The following is a 22,849-nucleotide window of genomic DNA, read 5'->3' as shown; positions in this document are numbered from 1 at the left end:
ATGATAATGTTTGCCAATTAACAATAAAAGAAATAATGCCAATAAGGCTGGTGGGGAAGGATATTGCTACAAAAAAAAATTGGGTTTTTAAAACATTTTTTTGTCTGCTTTTTGGTTCTACTGGGGAAAAGATGAGAATCAAAAGAGAATTATACATAGCTCAGAGTAGGTAGAAGAATGCTTACTGAAGACCAAATTGTCCGCTCTATTTCGCTTCTGTTTCTCTGCCAAGTGAAATAATCCTTGGACTGGAAAGGAGAGAACAAAAACGGAACCCAGGAAATACTAAGAGTACCTAGCTGCCCTTGAGTTCAGCACTGAAAGATATGACTGATAGGATTATTGGTGTCAAGGTCAGCGATCTTTGAAGTGTCATGGGGAAATTTGAGAGGCGCAGTAAGACTAAAGAATGGCAAATGTCCTGATTTTTCAAAATGGAAGATAGAATCTGCCAGCCTATGATTTCTGAAAGAATCCTGGAATGTATTTTCAATTTTATTATTTTCATGGATATCTTTTGGTATTTTTTTCATTAATTTCTCAATATATTCCTTCCCTTCCCTTACCCTATGAACCATTCTTTGACCACAAAGATTTTAAAAGACAGAAAAAGAACAAAAAGAGGAGTTAGGTAGCATTGATGGGATATAGACTCTTGGAACCTCCTTGAATCCTCCTTGAATCTTCCCATTTGATCTGGCCTTTCTTACTCAAATCTAATCTTCCCATTTGATCCAGCAGTCTTTGCAAGTCCATGGGCTTCTTGTTATGGCTGTGCTCAGGTCTCAGTTGCACTCCCCACCCTTGATCCTATCAAAACCCCATTTCCCCAGGCTGCTGACCACTCCCATCAAGATCCTCTCTAGAGTCTATCTGTATTCACCCCAGGGTACCAGTCATTCCCATACCACCCCTATCAAGACCTCTGGATTGCCCCACCTGCTTTGGACCCAAGCCCTCCATAGTCTGATATCTCCTGATTACCTCCAGCTGTTTCCAACCCTTGACCAGTCCTTGGACTTCTCTTCAAGTCCCTCCCTAAACCCCTCCTCCCTTCACTCTAGACTACCAGACCACCCCCAGATCCCTCCTACAGTCTTTTCCGTATTTAAGTTCCATCTTGCCTCTATGAAAGCCCTCAGATTCAATTCAGCTCAGACTGTGTCTAGGTAAGATTCTATCTGGCCCTCTTGTGAATACAAGCATTACAAATGCTTAGGCTCCTTAAGAGTCAACCCAGTATGGCGAATCTTTAATAAACTTTGTCTTTCTTTGGCTTTAAGAAGGCTTGAGTCAAATTCATTCGAGCAGGACCTGGCATGTCAGTATTTTGGGGTCCCCAGCCCTCAGACTTCAACAACATGGGGGAAAAAAGGCTGGGCCTACTGTGAATATTAAATGAGATCATTGGAAAGTGCTAGCAAGGTGTCTGGCGCATAATAAGACCTATATAAATGTTAGCTGTTATTATTAGGGGAAAAAAGCAGTTCAGCAAATCTGAACAACACATTGACCTTGTCTGTCAGTATATATAATACTTTACATCTGTTTCTCCACCCTTTCCATGCGTGATTCTTGCAATGTATTTTCTCTAACTCTTCTCTGGGGCCAAGGTTGGTCTTCAGGTTTTTTTTAACTTCTCATTTACATTGTCATTGTGTAACTTGTTTTCTTGGTCCTGCTGACTTAACTATTCATTGCTTGGAGTGTTTTCCTGTGCTTCCTGGAATCCTTCCTGTCCATCTTTTAGCGAAGTAATATTTCATTATTCTATTCCATTATATTCACAATGATAGTGTATTTAACCCACTTGATGGTCATCTACTTTGTTTCCAATTTTTTGCTATCACAAAATGATTGGATAAAATACTTAGGTATATTGAGACCTTTCTTTTTCCTCCTTGGGGTCTGGGGTTATGCTTAGTAATGGTCTCTCTGGATCAAAGGGTATAGAAGTTTTAGTTGCTTTTTAAGCATAATTCCAAATTGCTTTTCAGAATGGCTATAACAATTCAAGAGGGCAGGTAGGTGGTGCAGTGGATAGAGCCCTGGGCTTGGAACCAGAAAGATTCATCTTCATTAGTTCAGTTCTGTGTATTCTCAGATACTAGCTGTGTGACCCTGGGCAAGTCACTTAACCCTATCTGCCTCAGTTTCCTCATCTGTCAAATGAGCTGAAAAAGAAAATGGCAAACCACTCCAGTATCTTTGCCAAGAAAATAGGATCAAACTCCTGAAAAACAATTAAACAATTCATAGCCCCACCAACAGTGTTTTAGTGTGCCTGTCTTCCTGTGACCCTTTCAACAGTAACTATTTCCATCTTTAGTTATTTTTGCTCATTTTTAGGGATTGAAGGAAAAACCTCCAGAGCTCTTTCAATTTGCCTTTCTCTAATTGTTAGTTATCTGGAGCAATCTGGCATGTGTATATAATTCTTTTAAGGATTGATTTCTTATCCTTTGTTACTAGAAATATTTAATACAAAGATTCTCTTGCCCTCCCGCCAGCCCCCCATTGAGTTTTCCTTCTTATCCGAACTGAATTAGTTTTCTTTGTGCCAAGCTTTTCAAATTCATGTGCTAAAGCCATTTATTTTATCTTTTATGAACTCCTCTATCCCTTGTTGGATTAAGTGTTCTGCTAGCAATAGCTATGAAAGGTTCTTCCTCTTAGTCATTCTCTTAAAATTGTTTTTTTAAAATTTTTTTTATTTTATGGAGTGCCTTTTTACTGGCTGTCCCCTCTACTGGAATGCTCTTCTTTTCTTTCCACCTCCTGGCTTCCCTTAAGATTCAGGGCAAATCCCACCTTAGGCTAGAGACCTTTCTTGGTCTCTCTCAGTGAGTTCCCTCCCTCCTTCAGGTATTTCCTTCCCTTTTTATTTTTTTACATTGTATATATTTTGTATGTACATGGTTGTTTACATAGTAATCTCTACCATTAGAAATAGAGCTCTTTGGGGGCAGAAGCTGTCTTTTGCCTTTCTTTGCATTCCCAGCACTTAGCACCATGCCTGATAACATAATAACAACTTTATAAGTGCTTGTTAACTGTGTTCTGATCACACATCCATTCTGTTGTATGGTATAAGACGCTGGTCTAAACGTTTTCTTTGTTTTTATTTTTTGTTTTATTTTCTTTGAAAATAAAAAATTATTTTCCAAATAATTCATGTTCTCAGGTTGACTAAGCATGGGGTCACTGTGTTATTGTCGTTTCTGATTTTTGCTCTTCCACTGATCTGCATTTCTTTTTTTTTTTAATCAATACAAAATAGTTTTTTTTATGAGTGTGTGTAAATAGTATTTTTTTTCTAATTACATGTAAAGATGATTTTTAACATTCATTTTACATAAGATTTTGAGCTCCAAACTTTTCTCCCTCCCCTCTTCCCAAGAGGGCAAGCCATCTGTTATAGCATACCAAATTGTTTGGAGGATTATTGCTTTATAATAGAATTTGGTGCCAGGAAGTACTGTTCTCCCTTTTTTCTTACTATTTCCCCCCCCACAATTTCCCTTGAGGGTTATAAGAAGATAGGCCCATTGGGGCACGAATGGTGGAGCTGTGCATTAGTCTTAGTCATTCTGAAAAGTAATTTAGAACCACATCTCAAAAGCCACTATGAAATGTCTGTATCCTTTGACCCCACTTACATTTGACCCATCATACCCTTTGACCCAATGATACCCCTGCTAGGCCTGTATCCCAAAGAGACCAAAGGAAGAAGAAACAGACCCATATGTAGAAAAATATTTGCAGAAGCACTTCTTGCAAAGAACTGAGAACTGGAGGAGTATATCCATTGGGGAATGGATAAATATATTGCAATACAAAAATGTAGTGGGATATTATTTCTCAGTAACAAGTGATGAGATGGTTTCAGAGAAACCTGAAAAGTCTGCTATGAACTAACTTTTCATCTGGCTGCCACTAGCAGAAATTTGCTTTTTCTTGACTCTATGGATTTGTGAGGGCAGCTAGCTCAATGGCGTAGTGGATAAAGTGCTGGGCCTGGAGTCAGGTAGACCTGAGTTCAACTTAGGCTGCTTACTAGCTGTGTGACCCTGAGGAAGTCACTTTACCATGTTCAGCTCAGTTTCCTCATCTGTAAAATGAGCTGGAGAAGGATATGGCAAACCACTGCAGGATCTTAGCCAGGAAACCCCAAACTGGGTCATGAAGAGTCAGACAAGACTGAATATCAACAATGTATTTGTTGTAGGGATTTTGTTTTAATTTATTTTTCAGTTAGGGGAGGAGGGGGAGGGAGAGAAGAGAGGTTCTCAAAATCAAAACAATTTGATTTAATTTTAAAGGTAAATAAAAAAATAAAAATAAAAGGAAAGCTACATTAGATTCATAGTTTTACATCTTTTTCTGTTCTACTTGGAATATTGAAATTTTTATTAAATTGAGAATGAAAAAAAATCCTTGAAGGTTCTAGACCTTCCATTCTTCTAAATGATTTATTCATACTTTGTCTAGCTCTATAAAGTAGGTAGCTACGTGGATCTGTGGATAGATCAGGAAGACCTAATGTCAAATCCAACCTCAGAGACTACTAGCTGTATGACCCTAGGCAAGTCACTTTACCTCTATCTCCCTTACTTTCTTCACCTGCAAAATGGGGACAGTGATCGCATCTCTCCCCCTATCTCCATGGTTGTTGTGAGGATCAGATGAGATAATATTTGCAAAGCACTTAGTAGGTGCTTAATAAATGTTTCTGTTCCCCTCCTCCCTTGATTATTTGATTGATATTAGGATCAAATCTATAAGTTAATTTGGGTTGCATCAGCATTTTAATTCTATTGGTATGGCCCAACTCTGATCAATAAGTAGATCTCAAACTAAATCATTCTTTATTTCTTTAAAGAATGCTTTGTAGTTGTGGTTATATAAAGTCTTGGTAGACGTGCTAGACTGACTCCCAGATATTTTTATGCATTTTGCAGTTAATTTGCATGTGATTTTCTTGTCTATGATGGCCTCCTGGATTTTCTTATTGTTTAAAAGATATTATTAAAGGAATGATTGGTAAACATTGAGCTCCACAACATATCTTGAATCCATCCCCTTCTTTGTACTCCCAGCACAACCACTCTGCTTTAGGCCACCTTAGTCTCTCACCTGGATTATTTCTGTAGCTTCATAGCTGGTCTCTCTGCATCCAGTCTCTCCTTTCTCCAGTCTATTCATCCCATACCTATGAAATCGGCAATCCTAAAGCATAGGTCTGAACAGGTCTCTCTCCTCTGTTCAAGAAGCTCTTTATTACTTCAAAGATGATAATAACATTTTTATAGTGTTTTAGGTTTTGAAAACCACTTTCCACATATTATCTCACTTGGTCTTCATAGAACCTGGTGTGATAGGTGTATTTTTATACCCCTTATATAGGTGAGGAAACTGAGGCTGATTGTGTGATTTGACTAGGATCTTACTCTTAGACATAATTCAGATCTTTCTGACTTCAAGTCCAGTGCTTTATTCATTAAAATACATATTTAAGTTTGGCTTTAAAAGCCCTTTGCAATCTGGTAGTGATCTATTTTCCAGATTGCTACTCATTACTTCCCTTCACACAATCTATATTCTAGGTACTTTGGCTTTCCTGCTGTCACCTGTATATCACAGTCCATCTGGAACCTCCATGTTTTGGCAGATACTGGTTCCCATGCCTAGAAAGCTGTCCCTCCTCTCCTTTGCCTTTGGGAGCCCCCTTGTTCAGGGTCAAATCACCTTCAAGAGCCCTCTCTTGGTCTCCCCAGTTTTGTTAGCCACACCCCCTCATCCCATGTATTTATTTTGTATCTTTCTTGTGTTTAACTTTTTACATGTATCTCTCTAATGTGTGTACATATTGTTTCCTTGGGAGCATATAAGTTCTTTAATGCAGACTGTTTTCTTTTGGTACTTGTTTTCTCAGTGCCTAGTAACTAACTTGAATTTAGTAGGTACTCAATAAATGCTTGTTGATTGGGAATGTGGGAATTATTTTTCAAGTATGGATTGGTCTTGATGCTTATTGAAGTCCTTTCTGAGTCTGAAATTCTGAGATCTAAGTAGATGGTAAGGAAGGAGAGGAAATAAGTCAGAAGCCATTGAGTTTAACTCCTTTATTTTACAGATGAGGAAACTGAGACAGAGGCCAAGACATTTGCCTAGGGTCACACACCTAGTAAAATGGCTGAGGTAGAATTTGAACACAGATCTTGGCTCCAACTCTTAATGTCTCCCTGAGATGGTAAGCAATTTGATATAGGTCATACATGTGCAATCATCCAAAACACATTCCTATATTAGTCATGCTGTGAAAGAAAACAGATCAAAAGAACACACACACTTACAAAAGAAAATGAAAAATACTATGCTTCTATCTGTATCCAGAATCCATAAGTTATTTCTCTGAAGGTGGATTGAATTTTTTGTCATGAATCCTTTGGAATTGTCTGAGATCATTGTATTACTGAGAAAAGCTAAGTCATTCACAGTTGATCGTTACACAATGTTGCTGTTACTGTGTACAATCCTGTTCTGCTCACTTCATTTTGCCTTAGTTCATGGAAGTTTTTTCAGGTTTTTCTGAAAGCATTCTGCTCATCATTTCTTATAGTATAGTAGTATTCCATCATAACCATCTGCCACAACTTGTTCAGTCATTCCCCAACTGATGGGCATCCCCTCAATTTCCAATTCTTTGCCACCACAAAAAGAGCTGCTACAAACATTTTTGTATATACAGGTCCTCCCCTTCCTCCCCCTTTTAACTCTCTGGGATACAGACCTAGTAGTGATGGTACTGTTAGGTCAAAGGATACGCACAGTTTTATAGGCCTTTGGGAATAGTTCCAAATTTCTCTACAGAATGGTTGGATCAGTTCACAGCTCCACCAACAGTGAATTAATATCCCAATTTTCCCACATCCCCTCCAGCATTTAACACTTTCCTTTTCTCCTTTTCTTCCTTTTGTCATATTAGCCAATCTGATATGTGTGAGGAAACCTTAGAGCTGAATACCTGACATTTACATAGCATTCTGAGATTTGCCAAGTACTTTACAAATATCACATTTGACCCACAGAATCCTTTTAGGTAGGTATCCTTATTTTACAGATGAAGCAACCGAGGCAGAGAAAGTTCAAGTGACTTGTACAGGGTCACACAATTAGTGTCTGAGGCAGGATTGAAACTCAGATCTTTTTTAACTCTCTAAGACCATCGTGGAGGCCATGTCCAGTCATGCTAGTCTACATCTTGCCACTTCGCACAGCCCTCCCTCACTTAAATCCAATTCATTTGCAAGTCATGGTACCATCTTCCTGATGTTATTGTCCTCTTTGAGGACGAAGGAAAAACAACAAGGCAATTGTTCAGTCCAATAAGACACAGTATTAAGGAACTAACAAGAAAACTAATGCCACAAATTTTGGGGCGGGAGTGGGTGGGTTTGGAGCAGAGGGTTAGGACATATGATTTCATCTGTGTATGGAATTCCTGGTGAGCAAACAGTCTCCATCTATGCAGATCACTGAAACTTACTGGCTGAGAAAGTTGTTGGCCATTGAAAAGTTAACTTTCACGGGTTCTTGAGTCATTACATTTGTCAAAGGCTGGACTTTTTAACTTTGAGGCAGGTTTTGTAATTCACACGATCTTAGGCCCCATTAACAATTAGGTGTATTGTCCAGGTGATAGACAATATCATTAGACAGACTTTACTTACGCAATGTAGAGAGGTGATAATGTTGGTCATATGTGGGTCATAATATCTCTGGAGTATGTGTTAGGACAGTATTGATAAACTGGCTAGAAGGTGATCAGGTCGTGAAGTTTATGCCATCTGAGGGTTAATTGGCATTAGCTGGAAGTATTTTAGCCAGAAGACAATATCTGGCTTCAAGTTCTTGAAGGGAGAAAGTGCTTCTTGGCCCGTAAAGGGCAGAATTGAGAAGCCACCCTTACGTGTTGGAAAGGGTACTGGACTTGGAGTCTGGTCAAATCCCACCACAGATGCGTCCTAAATGTTTCGTCTTGGGTAACTCGTTGAAGTCCTCCGGGCCTCAGTTTACTTATCAGTAAAATGAGTGGGGTGGACAGGGTGACCTCCAAGGTTCCTTGCAGCTCTAAGTCTATGATCCTAAGAACTGGGAGCAAGGGATGGAGAATACAAAAGAGGTAAACTGAGGCTAGACGTCAGGGAGAGTTGACAGTGAAAGCCAGTTCAGGGATGGCCTTTCTTTGTGTTCCCAGTGATCGATTCATTGATGCCCGCTGATGGGATCTGCGCGGCATCAGACCCCTCCCAGGGCTGCGCGATCCTTTCCAGATGACGTCAGCGAGGTCTGAGCCACCGCCCCCGAGCCTCCTTCCCGTGCGGCTGCGTCTGGACCAGGAGACGCTAGAGCAGGTGCCTTCATCCCCATGGCGCATTTCCTCGGCCCACGCGTCCCAAGCTCTTGCGTCCCTCGCCGCGGCCCGTAGTGAGCTCAGGAGGCGTGCCCAGGCTAGTTGCTAGGGGATACCGCTCTGGGATTGGCCGCGACCGAACCTTGGCTCCGCCCCGTCCTGGGGAGCTGCACGCTGAGCTCTGATTGGAGGACGTCGGTGCAGCCCCCCCCCCCCCCCACTTGACCTGTGCTGTGCGGCAAGGAAGGAGGGCGGAAGGGAGGATGGCGGAGCGAGCTCGAGTGGAACGTCCTCGGCTGGACCGAGGAGACCGGCAACGGAACCAGGTGCTAGCAGCGCTGACATTGGACCCAGGTGTGGAAGGACCGGCCCCGGAGAAGGGGTTCGAGCCCGGCGGGGCCTTCGGGGGAGAGGGGGAATCTGAGGCTGCGAGGAGGGGGTGGGGGAGGGGAGAGGCTCGCCTTCCTTTAACCGCCCCCCCCCCCCCCCCCCGCTGGAGCGGGGGAAGGAGGGGTGATGGGGGGAGCGTGTCTGTGGCTGCACGCGTCCATGTGCGTGGGTGCATGAGCGCACGCGCGGGTTGTGGGCTTGTGTGCGTCTCGCGTGGGTGTGGCGTGTTAGTGTGCACTGGCGTGTGTATGGTCCGCTGTGTGCGGGTGTGTGGGGGCTCAGCGGAGCAGATGCGCGGGATTACCTGGACCGCCCGAGAGCCGGGAAATGCTGGAGCCCCCTCCGAACGCGTGTGCATGCCCGCGTGTGCTTCATCGTGGGCTCCCCGAGGTCACGGACTCATCCTCGGCAAGAAAAAGAACTAAAACCCCAGAGCTTCTGGTCTGGAGATTCTCTTGGGGGGGGGGGGGGGGGCGGGTGTGTCTGTGTATGTGTCTGTGTCTGTGTCTGTGTGTGCCCCTCCCCACCCGCTGTGTATGGGCAGGAGGGAGGATCAGAGGCTCCCCTTGGAGCAGGAGGGCCAGGCAGTGCCCCAGGGCCCTCCGCCTGGCACGCAGGCAGCATTGACTGATGGCTGAGATGCTGAGGTTAGTGGACTTCCTTTCTCTACTTCTTGCACAGAGGGTTTTCTGGCTGACTCCTGCCTTATCTCTCCTCTTCCTCCAGAGAAGATCCGGGGCAAACATGCCGCCCTCTGCTTTGCCACCATGGCTGTCATGCTGGGTCTGCCCCTGTGGTGGAAGACAACTGAGACCTATCGGGCTGCCTTGCCTTATTCCCAGATCAGCCAGCTGGACTCCTTGCTGGTGAGGCCTTTGGAGGGGGCACAGGGACCACAAAGGCTAGAGGATTTATGTTGGAATGGGGGGAATCTGCCACTTCAGCTGGGGGCCCCTAATCTCTCTCTCTCTTTTTAGTTCCGGCTCAGAGTTCCAGTCTCTGTAGTGTTTGTTCAGGGTTCTCTCCCCATAGTGGATCAGCAGAAACTGCCCTTCACAATTGTCAATGAGCGAGATGTCCCATTGAAATGTGAGTCTTCTCTACCCCCATCTGCCTGTGTCGCAGCTCCTAGGGATGGGCCTGGGTATATCCTGACAGACTTTGGGGGGTTTGGAAAGGAATTGGGCAAAGCATAGTGCCCTGGAGCCTGGGTATCCAGTAAAGTTGATTAACGGTGATTTTGTTATTACCACGGTAAAGTTATAGGTGCTTTTAAAAGCACCACAGATTAAGTTATGGTCTCATTTATATCTCCCCTTGCCCCTTTCTTGTGTATTTGTTTGGATCTTAAATTTATAGTTTTAAAAATTTATAGTTTAAAAGAAATTTAAGTGAAAAATTATAGTTTAAAAAAAATTAAAAAAGCCTAGAGAAAGATTTTTCTCAGTGTCTATGGGGTAGAGGGAGTTTGCCCCTTAACAGTCATGGTAATAGCTCACATTTCTACTGTACTTACACATTTATAAAATAAGAAAGTCCATGATCTCATTTGATCCCCCAGACAAGCCTGTGAGGTGGGTACTACAAGTATTGTTATTCCTATTTTACATTTAAGGAAACTGAGGCTCAGTGAATGAAGTGACTTGCCCAGGGTCACACAGTTGTAAGTACTAGGAGGTGGGGATTCAAACTCCTGTCTTCCTGACTCCGAATTCTGCTCTCTGCCCTCTTCTGTACGGTAGTTGTCAGTATTGCCTGTGCTCCTCTCTGAGATGACCACCCTCTTGATTGATCTCTTTGCTTCTGTTCCTAACTCGGAGCACTGACCATGTAACCGTCAGCTCAGAAATCTTCCAGTCTACCCCCCCCAATCTCCTCCCCCCACCCCGGGGCCCCTAGAATACAGTAGGACAAGATTCCCCCTGAAGCCTGGCTCCTTCCTGTCTTCTCGGTCTCATTTCATAGCTCTTCTCTTTATCTGTACTCACACTGGCTGATCAGCTGCCCTCTGTAGATGATGTTCATTTGACCCTCTCCAGGCTTGCTTGTCCCGCTCCTCAGCTCTCCCTCTTACAGGTCCTCTCTGCCTCCAAGGCTCAGCTCAACCTCCTCCTGCACATTAACAAACCTTTATTACATGCCCTGAGTGGCACCAAGCCCATTCCTCAGTCTCCCTGGCCCCCAACTGCTAGTCCCTCCTCCCTGAATGCTATCTTGTATGAAATCCTTCTGTGTGTACATGTTGTCTCTACCTATAGGACAGTTGTGACCCAGCCCCAGCAAGGGGCTTGGCACACTGCAGATGTTTACCAAATGCTTGTGGCTTCTTTAAGGTCAGTGACTCTTTGTATGGCTAGAAGCCCTTTGATCGATGATTGTATCGGAGACACCACCAAAGACTCCTGAGAGGCCTCAGGAATGCAACCTGCTGCCAAAGCCAGCCCCCAGCCCCCAAAGCAAAGGGCCCCACTTCTGGTTTTCATACTTGCAGTCCAGAGATTCCTCAGGCAGGAGTAGGAACAGGACAGCTGGGTTTAAGGATCTTGGCTGAGTATTGTGAAAACAGGACTAGTCTAAAAATTCAAGGGGATGAGATTATACCTTCTGGTCTTTCTCCTGTGTGTCATGGTAATGGTGATGACAGCTGATGTTGGTCAGGCACGGTAAGGTTTGTAGAGCACATCACCCACTTGTCCCTCTTGATTTTCACACACATGGAGTGGAGTTGGTACCATATTAGCACTGAAATCATCATCCTTATGGTCTGAAGTATTATTTCCCTGATACGTTTCCTAGTAACATGCTTACTATGTGGCTGTTGGGCAGGTGGCAGGCTGACAGAAAGCTCCTTTTTAGATTCTGTTCCCAAATACTACTTTCCAAAAACTGCCCATTGTCCACAGCAGCTCAGGCTCCTTGACCCTTGAACTGGGTTGGGAGATTAGGGCTGAACAGTAGTGGTGTTAGGGTAGGGTGAGAGTTAGTGAGGAAAGAGAGAATGAATTGCAAAATTCTGTTTAGATTCTTTGTTTTGTTGAATTATCCACATCCCCTTCTGGTGCCAAATTAGCCAGGAAAATCCCCCAGCAAGGAGGAATGTCCTTGCCAAGAGCCAGGCATGCTCCTCCTCAAGAATTGGGGATGGTGGTGGTCTGTTTGAAGGGAGCAGTGGCTGGGAGGGTACCTGGGAGATGGATCATCTAGGCCAGTGTAGAAATGGGAAACTGAGGCCCAGAGATGAGGTCACCCAGCATGTCAGTGACAGAACCAGGTCCTCCAATTCTAAATCCCATTTTCAGATAAAGATGTTCAGCTGTATAATGTGCTCAAGTAAAACACTTGAGGGTCTTTTTTCTTGAAAGCTAGACCAAAAGTTCCATGAAGACTTTATGTATTTTATCTAAACTTGGTCAATCTCCTCATCTTCTCTGTCACTAAATGCTATTTAGTTGAATTTCACAGCAGATGGCCCTTTCTTACTCTGTTAGACTTAGATCGATGTGGGAGTGAATTTATCATTGAAAACTCATCAAGGCACCACAGAGGGAGGGGGCACCTGAGAGCAGGGTGATGGGTAGGAGAAATTGATGTGGGATTCATCTGCAGACCTAGAGTGGATGAGGCTCAGCTCTAAGATGGCCATTGTGCCCAGTCCATGCCAAATCTGGACATGTCATGGGCAGCTACCTCTGGCCTTTACAGACACTTTTCTCTCAAGGGAAGGCTAAGGGAATTAGGCCTTCCCTCTCTCTTCACTCTTCCTGGATAGGTAGCCTTCAGCCTTTTTAGGAATATTTGGTTCCCCCAGAAATAATGCTACTTGAGGTTGAAAACACTGTACTGTATTGATTTGGACCCTAATCGGGAGGGCTATAGGAGACCTTCTTCTGCCTTCCCCAAGGTCCACTGAGGTACAGTGGTTTTGCAAGATGGTGGCCTGCCCCGGTCCTGGGTAAGGCTTGAGTGCCAGGCAGAGTGACCCTAGGGAGCAGAGGGGGACATGGGATCTGAGTCAAGAAGAGCTGATCTCGTCTCTGCTGGGGCAGGGGAAGGAGGAAGCCCAAGGGGAGGGTGTACCATATGATGCTTTCAGTCTAGTAGGACCGATAAGACACAAGTGTGTCAGGACATATGTGACAAATACCCTCAGAACAAGAAAGGTACAGAAAGAGGATAGAAAGGGAGTGGGTAGGATATGGAGTGAGGTACTCCTTGATTTATTATGGAGGTTGGGGGGTAGGGCATGTGGAGTCAGAGGGACACGTGAACAGTAATGGGGAGCCAGGAAAGTGCAGGCAGATTTGGAGACTAGTGAGTAGGGGTGGAATGGCCAAGCTGAGGGCTCTTGAGTGGGTTTGGGCCCAGCTTACAGAGAACTTGGAAATGAGTCCTGGGGGCAGCCCCTGAACCCCACTTCCTTTCCCCTCAGGCAAAATGAGGCTCAAAAGCCGCTTCCAGCAGGCTTATCGAATGGCAGGGTCCTACGAGGAGAGGGCCCTGCAAAAGGACACTATTGAAGGTGCGATGAGGGGGACAGACTGAAGGGGCCTGTGCCATTGTTCACTTTCCCTTTCTGTGGCCTCCATGGAGAAGGGCAGGGAGGGGACCACCACAGAGGCTGCTAGGCTCTGCCCCGGAGGATGCCCCTTGGTTGGGGGGGTAGAGGGCAGAGGCATTAGGCCTCCTGCCCAACTAGCTGCTCTTTTCCTTAGAGGCTGAAGCTGCGTTACCTTCACCAAAGGAGGATTCACTGGGCTCACTCAACATATTTGTGATCCCTGACAAATCCTCACTGCTCCCCGAGGTAAAGAGCCCTGGAAACTTTGCTGTTTCCTCTTGGGAAGTCTTTTGTATCCCACGAAAGTTTCTCATAGGGGTCATTTCCACATAGCACCATCTCATGCAGGTGGGGGGTGATGCCTCTCTTCCTGAGACACTCTCACCCCACCCACCATTTCTCCTTCCCACAGGACAAGATGAGTTACATAGGCCCCAAGAGGACCGCATTTGTTCGGGGAGCCCATGGTCGGCAGGCTTTGAAGGTGATTGGCCAGAGGGTGTTGCAGGTGGCCCAGGCCATGTCGCTGACTGATGAGGTCATTGCTTCTGCCCTGGGTGACCGCCTTCCAGAGGACAAACTGAGCTTGGAGAAGAGGCGGCCCCTCAAGTCTAGCCTGGGTAGGGTTCTTTCTTCTTCACAGGCTGCCTGTGAGTGAGATCCAGAGGTCCACTACTGGCCTTGTGTCTGTAGTGGAGTGGGCATCACAGAATCTCACAATGGGAAGGGCTGTAGATGCTGTGGGGTCCCTGATTTGTGTTGAGGTCTCCTGGTGCTGATGGATACAAGGCTTCTTGCTTTTGGAAAAGTCAGTATCCTCTCTGTCTTCTCTCTCCCTTGGCCCCTTTCCTCCATTGCAGGGGTTTTGTGACCTCCCTGACTCCTCTTCCTCTGTAGGCTATGAGATCACTTTCAGTTTACTGAATCCTGACCCCAAGTCCCATGAAGTCCACTGGGACATAGAGGGGGCAGTGGAGAATTATGTGCAGCCCTTCCTGTCTCTGCTCAGTGCCGTCGGCAACTTCTCCATGGACTCTCAGGTGAGGGGCTCTGGGAGAGGGGCTTTCTGCTTCAGGGGAGATGTGTGAGGGCCTTGTTAACCAGCTGGCCCCTCGGCTTCCCCAGATCTTGTACTATGCCATGCTTGGAGTGACTCCTCGCTTTGACTCAGCCTCTTCCAGCTACACCCTGGCTGCTCACAGCCTCCCTCACGTCATCAACCCTGTGGAGGCCCGTTTGGGTAAGCAGACCCTCTGTGGGGGTGGGGGTGACGGGAAAGGAGGGGGACCGTATGTGTGTGCACACACATGTGCACAGTGATGGAGAAGGAGTGAGTCATAAGGTGCTTACAAAGTAGCCTCTGTGAATTGGTATTTGTATGCATGCTTGTTGATCCAGAAGGGATTGAGGGATGATTTCGAAGGCTGCTAGGAGTAGGGGTCAGGTCCTTGCTAGACCTGGTGCAGGGAAGGGTTAGTATTTCCAGCTGTCACTCTCATCAGTCACATGTGCCCCTGCCTTGTGTAGACTCTTAGGCTCCACATCCCCACCTTACAGAAATGAAAACGAAGTGCTCCCTGTCCTCAAAGAACTAACGTTCTGTTGGGGGAGGAAACATGTACATCACTAAGTCAGTTCAAAATCAACATAAGGTAATCTTGCTGGGAAAGCAGTAGCAACTGGGGGGGTGGGGGTGGAAGTGGGGAATCAGGCAGGGCAACTCTGTGGGAGGAGGTATCCAAGCTGTGCTTTGGGGATTCTTAGAGCAAAGGAGACTGGATTCCTGGCATGAGACACTGCCTGTGCAAAAGTGTGGTGATGGAAGGTAGACGGCTGTGTATGGGGAAGAGCAAGGAGGCTAAACGAGAGTGTGTGAAGAGGGGGAGCAGAATACTAGGAAGGTGGGTTTGAGCTGAGTTGTGAGGGTGTTAAATGCCAGGCAGGGCAGAGTTTATTGAGCAGGGCAGTGAGTGGGTCCCCAGTGTGCTTTCGGAATGTTACTTTGGGAGCCCTGTGGAGAAGGATTAGAGGGGAAGAAGGGGCTTGATGTAAGGGAGAGATGAGGAACTGAAGGATAATTAAGCTTATGGCTCTGGGGAACGTGGGGGTGGAGACAGAAATAGGAAATGGCTAGTGGGCTTGGCTTCTGCTCTGGGTGGGTCAAGTCTGCATGGGTGGTGGTGCCAGCTTGGACCTTAGGAAGGCCAGAGATGAGGCCTGGGGGTCACCTGGACAGATGACAATGGATCCTTCAAAGCCATTGCCCCCACAACTTACCCCCGACAGCTCAGGCACTCTGTAAAAAGTGGTGCCAAGGTCTGATTTCTGCCAAGGTAGACTAGAGGTGGATACAGAGCAGCCTAGAGAACACGAGGGCAGCAGGCATGAGAAAGGGAGACCCTGAGCCCCTGAAGCCACCCTTTGGGGGAGGCGAGTTTGAGAGTCCTGTGGACATTTTGAGGGTCTGTGATTTCTTCAGTGCAGGTGCTCCCTTGGAGATTCCGATCACACCTTTCACACTTTAGCTAGGGCTTGGGTGGGTGGTCATGGTGGAAAATTGGGCAGAGAGGAGGAGCAGGGAGAAAGGGCAGAATTCGAACACTGTGCCCCCAAGAGTCCACAAGTCTTCTGGTCACCATTGTCCCCACCAGGAAAGTCTCTGATAACTCTTTCATGTTGTGTTTGTGACTTTAAGGGCTCCCTCGCTGCAGGCATATCAGGAAGAGGGTAGGGGGAAAGAAGAGAATGGTGGAACTGGGAGTTTCAAAGAGGGGCACTAGTGTTTTTGCTTATGGGTGTGGGATTGTTGCCATGTTCTTCCTCCTGAGTAGGCCCCCCTCCCCCCAGCCCCCTGGGTTACAAGCCCACCTGCAGCAGGGCCAGGGAAACTTCATCTTCATCCTGCATGAGTTTGTGGGAGAGGTGAGATTCCAGGAGCTCTTTGAATAGTGGGGGCACCAAGGGAGAGAACAGCATTTCAGGGGTTGCAGCATGTGGCTCTAGAGCGGACTCAGATGTCCTTCCTTGTCCTATTTTCTCCTGCAGGATCCAGAGCTACCTCCCTCTACCCAGTGATCAACTTCCTCCTGTATGTGCCTGAGCGTGCCCACTCTCCACTGTATATCCAGGACAAGGATGGGGCCCGGGTGGCCACCAATGCTTTTCATAGCCCCCGCTGGGGTGGCATCATGGTAATGGACCCTTCCCCTGTCCTTGGCTTCCCTGGCTCCAGGCTCTATCCTGGGCTTTCTTGGAGGTGGGCACTACCTGAGGGCAGGGCTTGTGATTTGCTGCCAGACTGGGAGCTCCCTGAGGGCAGGCCTGGCATCTCTTTCTTCTTTTGTTAAAGTTTTGTTGATGCCTTTTTGTTCTTCTGTTTCTATCATTTTGGGGCCTCCCCCTTCCCCATGGTGAGCCTTCCCTTGTAACAAAGAGGGGCCTTTGAGCACGTGCAGGTTTGTGTGTTCTGTACCGGAAGTTCCTGCCCACCCCCCATCCCATCCTCCAAGGAAATTGGTCATTGTTGTCATCATCCCTAATATCTTAGCATGGGGCTCTGCCAGCGTGGGCTGACCTTGACTTCCTCTCTCCAGGTGTACAATGTCGACCCCAGTGCCTACAATACCACCAGGTACCCTGTGAAAGTCAATGTGGACATGCTGCCAGTGATGGAGGTGTTTCTGTCCCAGATGCGGTGAGGGCTCTGGGTGCCCCTAATCCTGTCTGGTAGAAGGAGGTGGGGTACCTAGCTAGGAAGACAGGCATCAGGGCTTACAGTTCCGGTGTTTCTATGTGTCACACTTTGGGGAATGTTCTATCTCCTGACCCCTGAGAGTGCGAGGAGAGGGGCAGGCTTAGAGTCAGAAGACAGTTTCTGAGGTCTCACCAGAAAGGTCTCTGAAGACGAGATTCCTTCCTTTTCCTTGGAGCAGTGCTAACCAGAAATAGGGGCTGGGGCTGGGGCTGGAGACAAAGGCAGGCTCTGGGAGCTGCTGAGGAGGAGTGGCCTCTTCTAATGAAGATCAAGGGCAGCATTAGAGCCAGAGAGCGTTCCCTCAAGCGCTGTAGCAAATTGTCCAAAGTCACACATCTAAGGGACAGAGGCCATATCTTCCTGGCTATCCAGTCCATCTCCCTCCCTTTAGTTAAACTGTTGGGATTGAGCAAACATCTGCTGCGCCCCCACGATAGGATCACAGAGCTGACCACTGTGGGGCCAGGGAGCACAGGAGATGGATTTGGATATGGTATTTGCCCTCAGGGATCATGGATGGTGTATTGGAATAAATCAGGACATGCAGAGCTGGCACCAGGCAGATGAGTCATGTGCCACGAAGAAGGTCCCCAGGGTTGGGGAGAGTGGAGGAGAAAGCACATTGGCTCCTTTGTGGGAGGGAACGGGGTGCCATGCATCAGGGGATGCTTCATGGGGGACACAGTGAGGGTCTTGAGGGTATTTGGGCACCTCCACAATCTTGGCAGCCACTGAATCTTCCCTTAATACCCTCATCAAAGGCCAGACCCAGCATGGACCAGGGCCCAGCTCTCTCACCTGCCCTCCCCACCCCGACCTATTTCTCTCATCTGTCCTTCAGGTTACTCTTTGGGATCCCCCACCCTCAGATGCCAGACAACTTCCTTCTGGGAAGCCCTCCAAGGGAAGGCCTGAGGTCCTGGGAATTGGACAGGCTGCTGTGGGCCCGGGCCGTGGAGAACCTGGCTACGGTCACCACCACTCTGACCTCCCTTGCTGAGTTGCTAGACAAGATTGGCAACATTGTGATCAAGGATGATGTGGCCTCTGAGGTGTGTGTTGTGTATGGGCTCCTGCCGTGCAGGCACTGTGCTGTGTATTAGGGATATAAGGCCAGGAAAGGCTAGCCCCTGTTCTCCCAAGATATCTGGACTCCCACTGCCTGGCCTGAATAAGAATATGATGAGAATTCTTAGAGGCCTAGATGAGGAAGGAACACGGGTCTGGTGTGTGGTTTGTGTAGGTACTGGAAGTAAGTGTAGTGTTGAGCACTTTGTGGGACCTTGTGGGAATAAGGCTGCGAAGGGAGCTTAGAGACAGATTGTGGAAGACCTCAGGTGTCAGGCCAGGGAGTGGGTGTATCTCAGTAGCCATAGGGAGTCATAGCAGGTTGTTGTATAGGGTAGGATCCTAGATCTAGAGCTGGAACTGACCTCAAAGATCGTCGAGTCCAGCTCCCACATTTGACAGAGGAGGAAACTGAGGCCTAGGCAGGGGATGGGACCCACCGAGACTGGGTTGGTAGTAAATGGTGGAGGAACTTGAACTTGAACTTGAACCCAGGTCTTCTGACTCCAGACTTGGCACTCCTCATCTTGATGTGATAGTCAGTTGTCTGTGTTGCCTTCCCCCACAATCACCCTGTCCAGATGAGCCCTCCATCCCCACCCCTCTGCATGTCAGCATTGGTGAATGTGGGCAGGGCTCTTGTGCCCCATGTCCTGCTGACTTCAGTCTTCAGCTGTTGGTGCAGATCTCCCCACTTCTCTGAATTCTTCATGCTCCTAGTCAGTGGGCACAGTGGAGCATGGACGAGACATGGGCTCCAGGCATCTCGGACCCCAGGCAGGTGACTAAGCCTCACTCAGCCTTCATTTGCTCATCTGTAAAATGGAAGTAATAATAGCACCTGGTCATAGTATTGTGAGGATCAAAGGAGAGAATGTGTTAAGTTCTTTGTCAACTCTGAAACACTGTAGAAATGGCATCTGCTAGCATTATTTCTCCTCTTCCTAACATTCCATCCCATTGCCATACTGGCAGTCCATCCACATTGTTTCCAGGTTTTTATTGCTGCGAAGTCTTCCTTGGCCTCTTGGCTGACGTGGCCCTGATAACAGCCCTCGGGCCCTCACCCTCATTCTCTTGTCTCTGACCTCCTTGGAGCCTGTGCCCAGGAGTGACAGTTCTAGAGTCCAAGGTTGAAACGGTTCATTGCCAGTTTTTCTTGTGCATACTCCAAAATGGAGGAATAGTATTTTGGGAGCTCGCAATGCTTAGGGTGGACAGGGGAGGATGCCACTGAGGAAGCGGTTACAGTGTCTAGGAGAGGGATGATAGATGAGATCTTGCAGGAGCAGGGTGGCCCCTGAGAGGGGCAAGGAAAGCAGATGGATGGGAGACAGGTGAAGGGAACAGAACCTGCAGGACCATATCAGGGGGATGGAGTTTATGAAAGGACGGCAGCACCTTGGACAGAGTGTGGGGGAACATCCTGGAGAACATCAGTTCAGGGCCAGAGATGAGGGGAGGAGCTTATTAGTACTGGGTTTATAATTTGGAAGTCATTATGTAGGGTTGATAATTGAAGCCATGTGAGCTGAGGAGATTGCCAGCAACCCTTGAATGACACAAGAAAAGAGGGTCCAGGACAAAGCCTTAAGAGATGCCCATGATTAGTGTGTGGGAGCTGGCTTAAAAGCTGGCAGAGAATTCTCAGGAGAGGACCATGTCCCAGGGAGGGGAGGAGTATTCAGAAGGAAAGGAAGGGTGGGCAAAGGGTGCAGAAGCCTAGGAGGTAGGGGCAGAAGAAGTACCATGGAACTTAGTGGTTCAGGCTTGTCAGTAACCTTGGGGAGAACAGCTTGGGTTGAGTAGAGGGGTTGGGAGGAAGGGGGTGAAAGGAGACCACTCTTTCTAGCATCTTAGTACATTGAAAGGGAAAGGAGAGAGAGAAGGTAATAGTTCAAGGGGATGACGGGTCTAGTGGAGATTTTTTTATGAATGGGAGTGGACCAGATAGAAAGTCAGAGACTGAGACAGGAGGGAAGAGGAGGCTCAGAGGTATAGATGGAGCCTTGGCAAAGGAAAGGACCACTGCTTTCTCGGAGATTGAGTCAGAAGAGACTACATGAATGTGCAGGAGTTTTGAGGTGTGTAGTAGGAGGGGTGGAGCTCATATAGCCCTCTGTGAGCATATATATTAATTTATTTTATCCTCATGATAACTGTGGGAGGTTGGTGCTTTTCCATCCCCATTTTAAATGTCAAAATAGGCAGTCGGGTGAAGTGATTTCCCCATGGTCACAGTTAATAGGTGTCTGAAGTTCAGTGCTCTGTGCACCATGGCACCACCTAGCTGTCATGGGGAAGAGGAGGGAGTTCAGGAGGGAGGAGAGGGAAGGTTTGGAACTGCTTTGTGATCGAATCAAGCTGGAAGAATCAGACTAGTGGCACTGGGCTGGAAGGCCCAGGTGAGATGAACATTCACTTGGGTGCTTTGTCTGCCAATGTTCAGCAACACTAATGTCAGGGCATGGAAAGCAGATGGACGTGGGCCTGGCCATTGACTGGTTGAGGATGTTTCCAGCCAAGCTGGCATCTCTAGGGGAAGACTTTAAGGGGAGAGAAAGGAGGCCCAGGCACAGGGGATGGATTTGGAGGACAGATGAAGAGACGGAGGAGGATTGGAGCAGGTGGAGATGGAAGGATGGGGCATTATCTTCTGGAATTGGAGTTGGCACCATTATGGGTGATGGTGCAATTTAAAGTATGAGCACCCCTCTGAGCAGCAGAATTGAAATGACGGTGAATGTAGGGGGTTAAGGTTGGTTCCTAAACCCTCCTTGGATTCCTTTGTCAGATCTTCAGCCAACCCCCATGCACTAATTATGGGCATCTCAAGTCTTTGTCCTGGGCTCTCTTCTCTCTGGTGTGTCATTTAATCTCTCCCTGCACTGGAGAACCCTCGATGCTTGAGGGAACATCAGCATGTATATTAAAGTCCCCAAGTATGGGGTGCAGGTCTTGGGGTGAAGATGATGACTGAACGAGGATTGAATCCCTTGGGAAAGGACAGAGTATATAGCCTGGAGACAGGAGTGTTAATAGCAACAAGAATTTGGTCCAAGTGATCTAGAAGGATTGAATGAAGCTGAAAGGGGAATGATGTGGAGGGAGGGTCTGGAAGTGGTCATGAGAAACATGGAATAAGTGGGATCTTTCTGGGTGTGTGTGTGTGTCTGTTTGTGTCTCTGTGTGTCTGTCTGTGTCTGTGTGTGTGACACTGGATGGGGCCAGGGGTTTCCTGAGTGGCAGGATGGAGGGAACTTATGGGCTAAGGTTGGTAGGGATGAGAGTCGGGGAAAGACTTGACTTAGCAGAGGGCATCTGACTCAACAGATTGAGAATCCCAAGGTGGAAGTTATTCATCTGTAGGATGGGGAAGGGACCCATTCAGGTGGCACCTCCAGCCTCCTGAGTCCTGTGATGATTATGCAGCCTCTGCATGGTGTTGTGAAGGGCATTGGTAGCCCCCCAGGGAATCCTGGTGATACCTGGAGGGATTCAGAGTAGCCCATGGGATCACCCTGTATTTTTGCCCTTCCCCTTCCTGGGTTAGGTGAGGGTGTTGGATGTCCTTTTAAGTGAATTCCCAGAGTGACCCAGGACGTCAGTGGCATGCAGACACTAAACTGCTGTCTCTCCCCTCCCCTGGCCTAGCTTAGGCCCTTCTGCTGATCAGTGTCTTCCTGCCCAGGTGTACCGGGCAGTGGACGCCTTCCACGAGGCGGCAGTGGCGCTGTCTGAAGGGAACCTGAAGCCTGCTCTCCGAGCCAGCCAAGAGGCGGTGACTTCCTCTGAGAAGGCCTTCTTTGACCCTTCCCTTCTCCACCTCCTCTACTTTCCTGATGACCAGAAGTTCGCCATCTACATCCCCCTCTTCCTGCCCATGGCGGTGCCCATTTTTCTCTCCATGATCAAGATTATTGTGGAGAACCAAAAAGTCAGGAAGGATATTGAGAAGGTGGACTGAGTGTGTGAGGGGGCAGAGTGCTCCCTCAGGAAAGGAGGGGCAAGTTGGAGAGCAGATGAATCTCTGCTCTTGGGAGTGGCCTGGCCCCATTCTGGACAACCTCACTCTTCTCTGTCCTTACTTGCATGTCCTTATGTTCAGAGGCCAGGCCTTTGGGTGGGTGGGAGAGTGGGTGGGCAAAGGGAAGGGCCTCCAAGAAGTGCTCTGCCCAGGACCTCTTTCATTCAATTCCCTCATAAGGGATCAGCCAACTTGGTGGGTTGGGAGAGTAAAGGGAAAGAAAGAGAGGAAACTGAAAAGGAAATAAAAGTCTTAGGAGTCTTCTGGCCCTCCATGAATTGCCCATGTTTTATTCACTTCTTGGTTTAAACTGAGGCTCTTAGGGTACGGAATGGTGGCACACTGCTACTGGGCCAATGATTCACGTGTCTCAGCAAACTTGGACAGAGAAAGACTCAGGGTGGAGGAAACCACCCCAAGTGTATGGAATGGGAGACTCCTCATCATTGCCTTGCTCCAGGCAAAAAAGCACCAACATTTGCCGGTGTTCCCTTAGAAGTGATGGCTGAACCCCTGTTCTATGAAATCACTCCCCCTTCTCAGCCTCCTTATGGATGGCTTAGGCATCACTAGCTGCAGGCCTGGAATCACTTGGCCTTGCCCAGGTTGGGGCTCCTTTTGCCCCCTTGGGTGGGG

General features: G+C 47.6%; 1 protein-coding gene across 1 annotated transcript; it reads left to right on the top strand.

Moving 5' to 3' along the window:
* Nucleotides 1-8,561: 8,561 nt before the first annotated feature.
* PIGS (phosphatidylinositol glycan anchor biosynthesis class S) lies at nt 8,562-22,491 on the top strand. The gene is made up of 12 exons (XM_072639774.1): nt 8,562-8,770; nt 9,533-9,672; nt 9,784-9,895; nt 13,236-13,325; nt 13,519-13,610; nt 13,777-13,984; nt 14,262-14,404; nt 14,490-14,604; nt 16,410-16,555; nt 16,958-17,058; nt 17,960-18,170; nt 21,878-22,491. Exons 1-12 carry the CDS (start codon nt 8,680-8,682, stop codon nt 22,151-22,153), a joined length of 1,725 nt encoding a protein of 574 aa, XP_072495875.1. The 5' UTR covers nt 8,562-8,679; the 3' UTR covers nt 22,154-22,491.
* The last annotated feature ends 358 nt before the right edge of the window (nt 22,492-22,849 follow it).

Source organism: Notamacropus eugenii, chromosome 2 (genome assembly GCF_028372415.1).
Source record: "Notamacropus eugenii isolate mMacEug1 chromosome 2, mMacEug1.pri_v2, whole genome shotgun sequence".
Taxonomy (NCBI): Eukaryota; Metazoa; Chordata; class Mammalia; order Diprotodontia; family Macropodidae; genus Notamacropus; species Notamacropus eugenii.
This window is presented reverse-complemented; position numbering and strand designations above follow the sequence as displayed.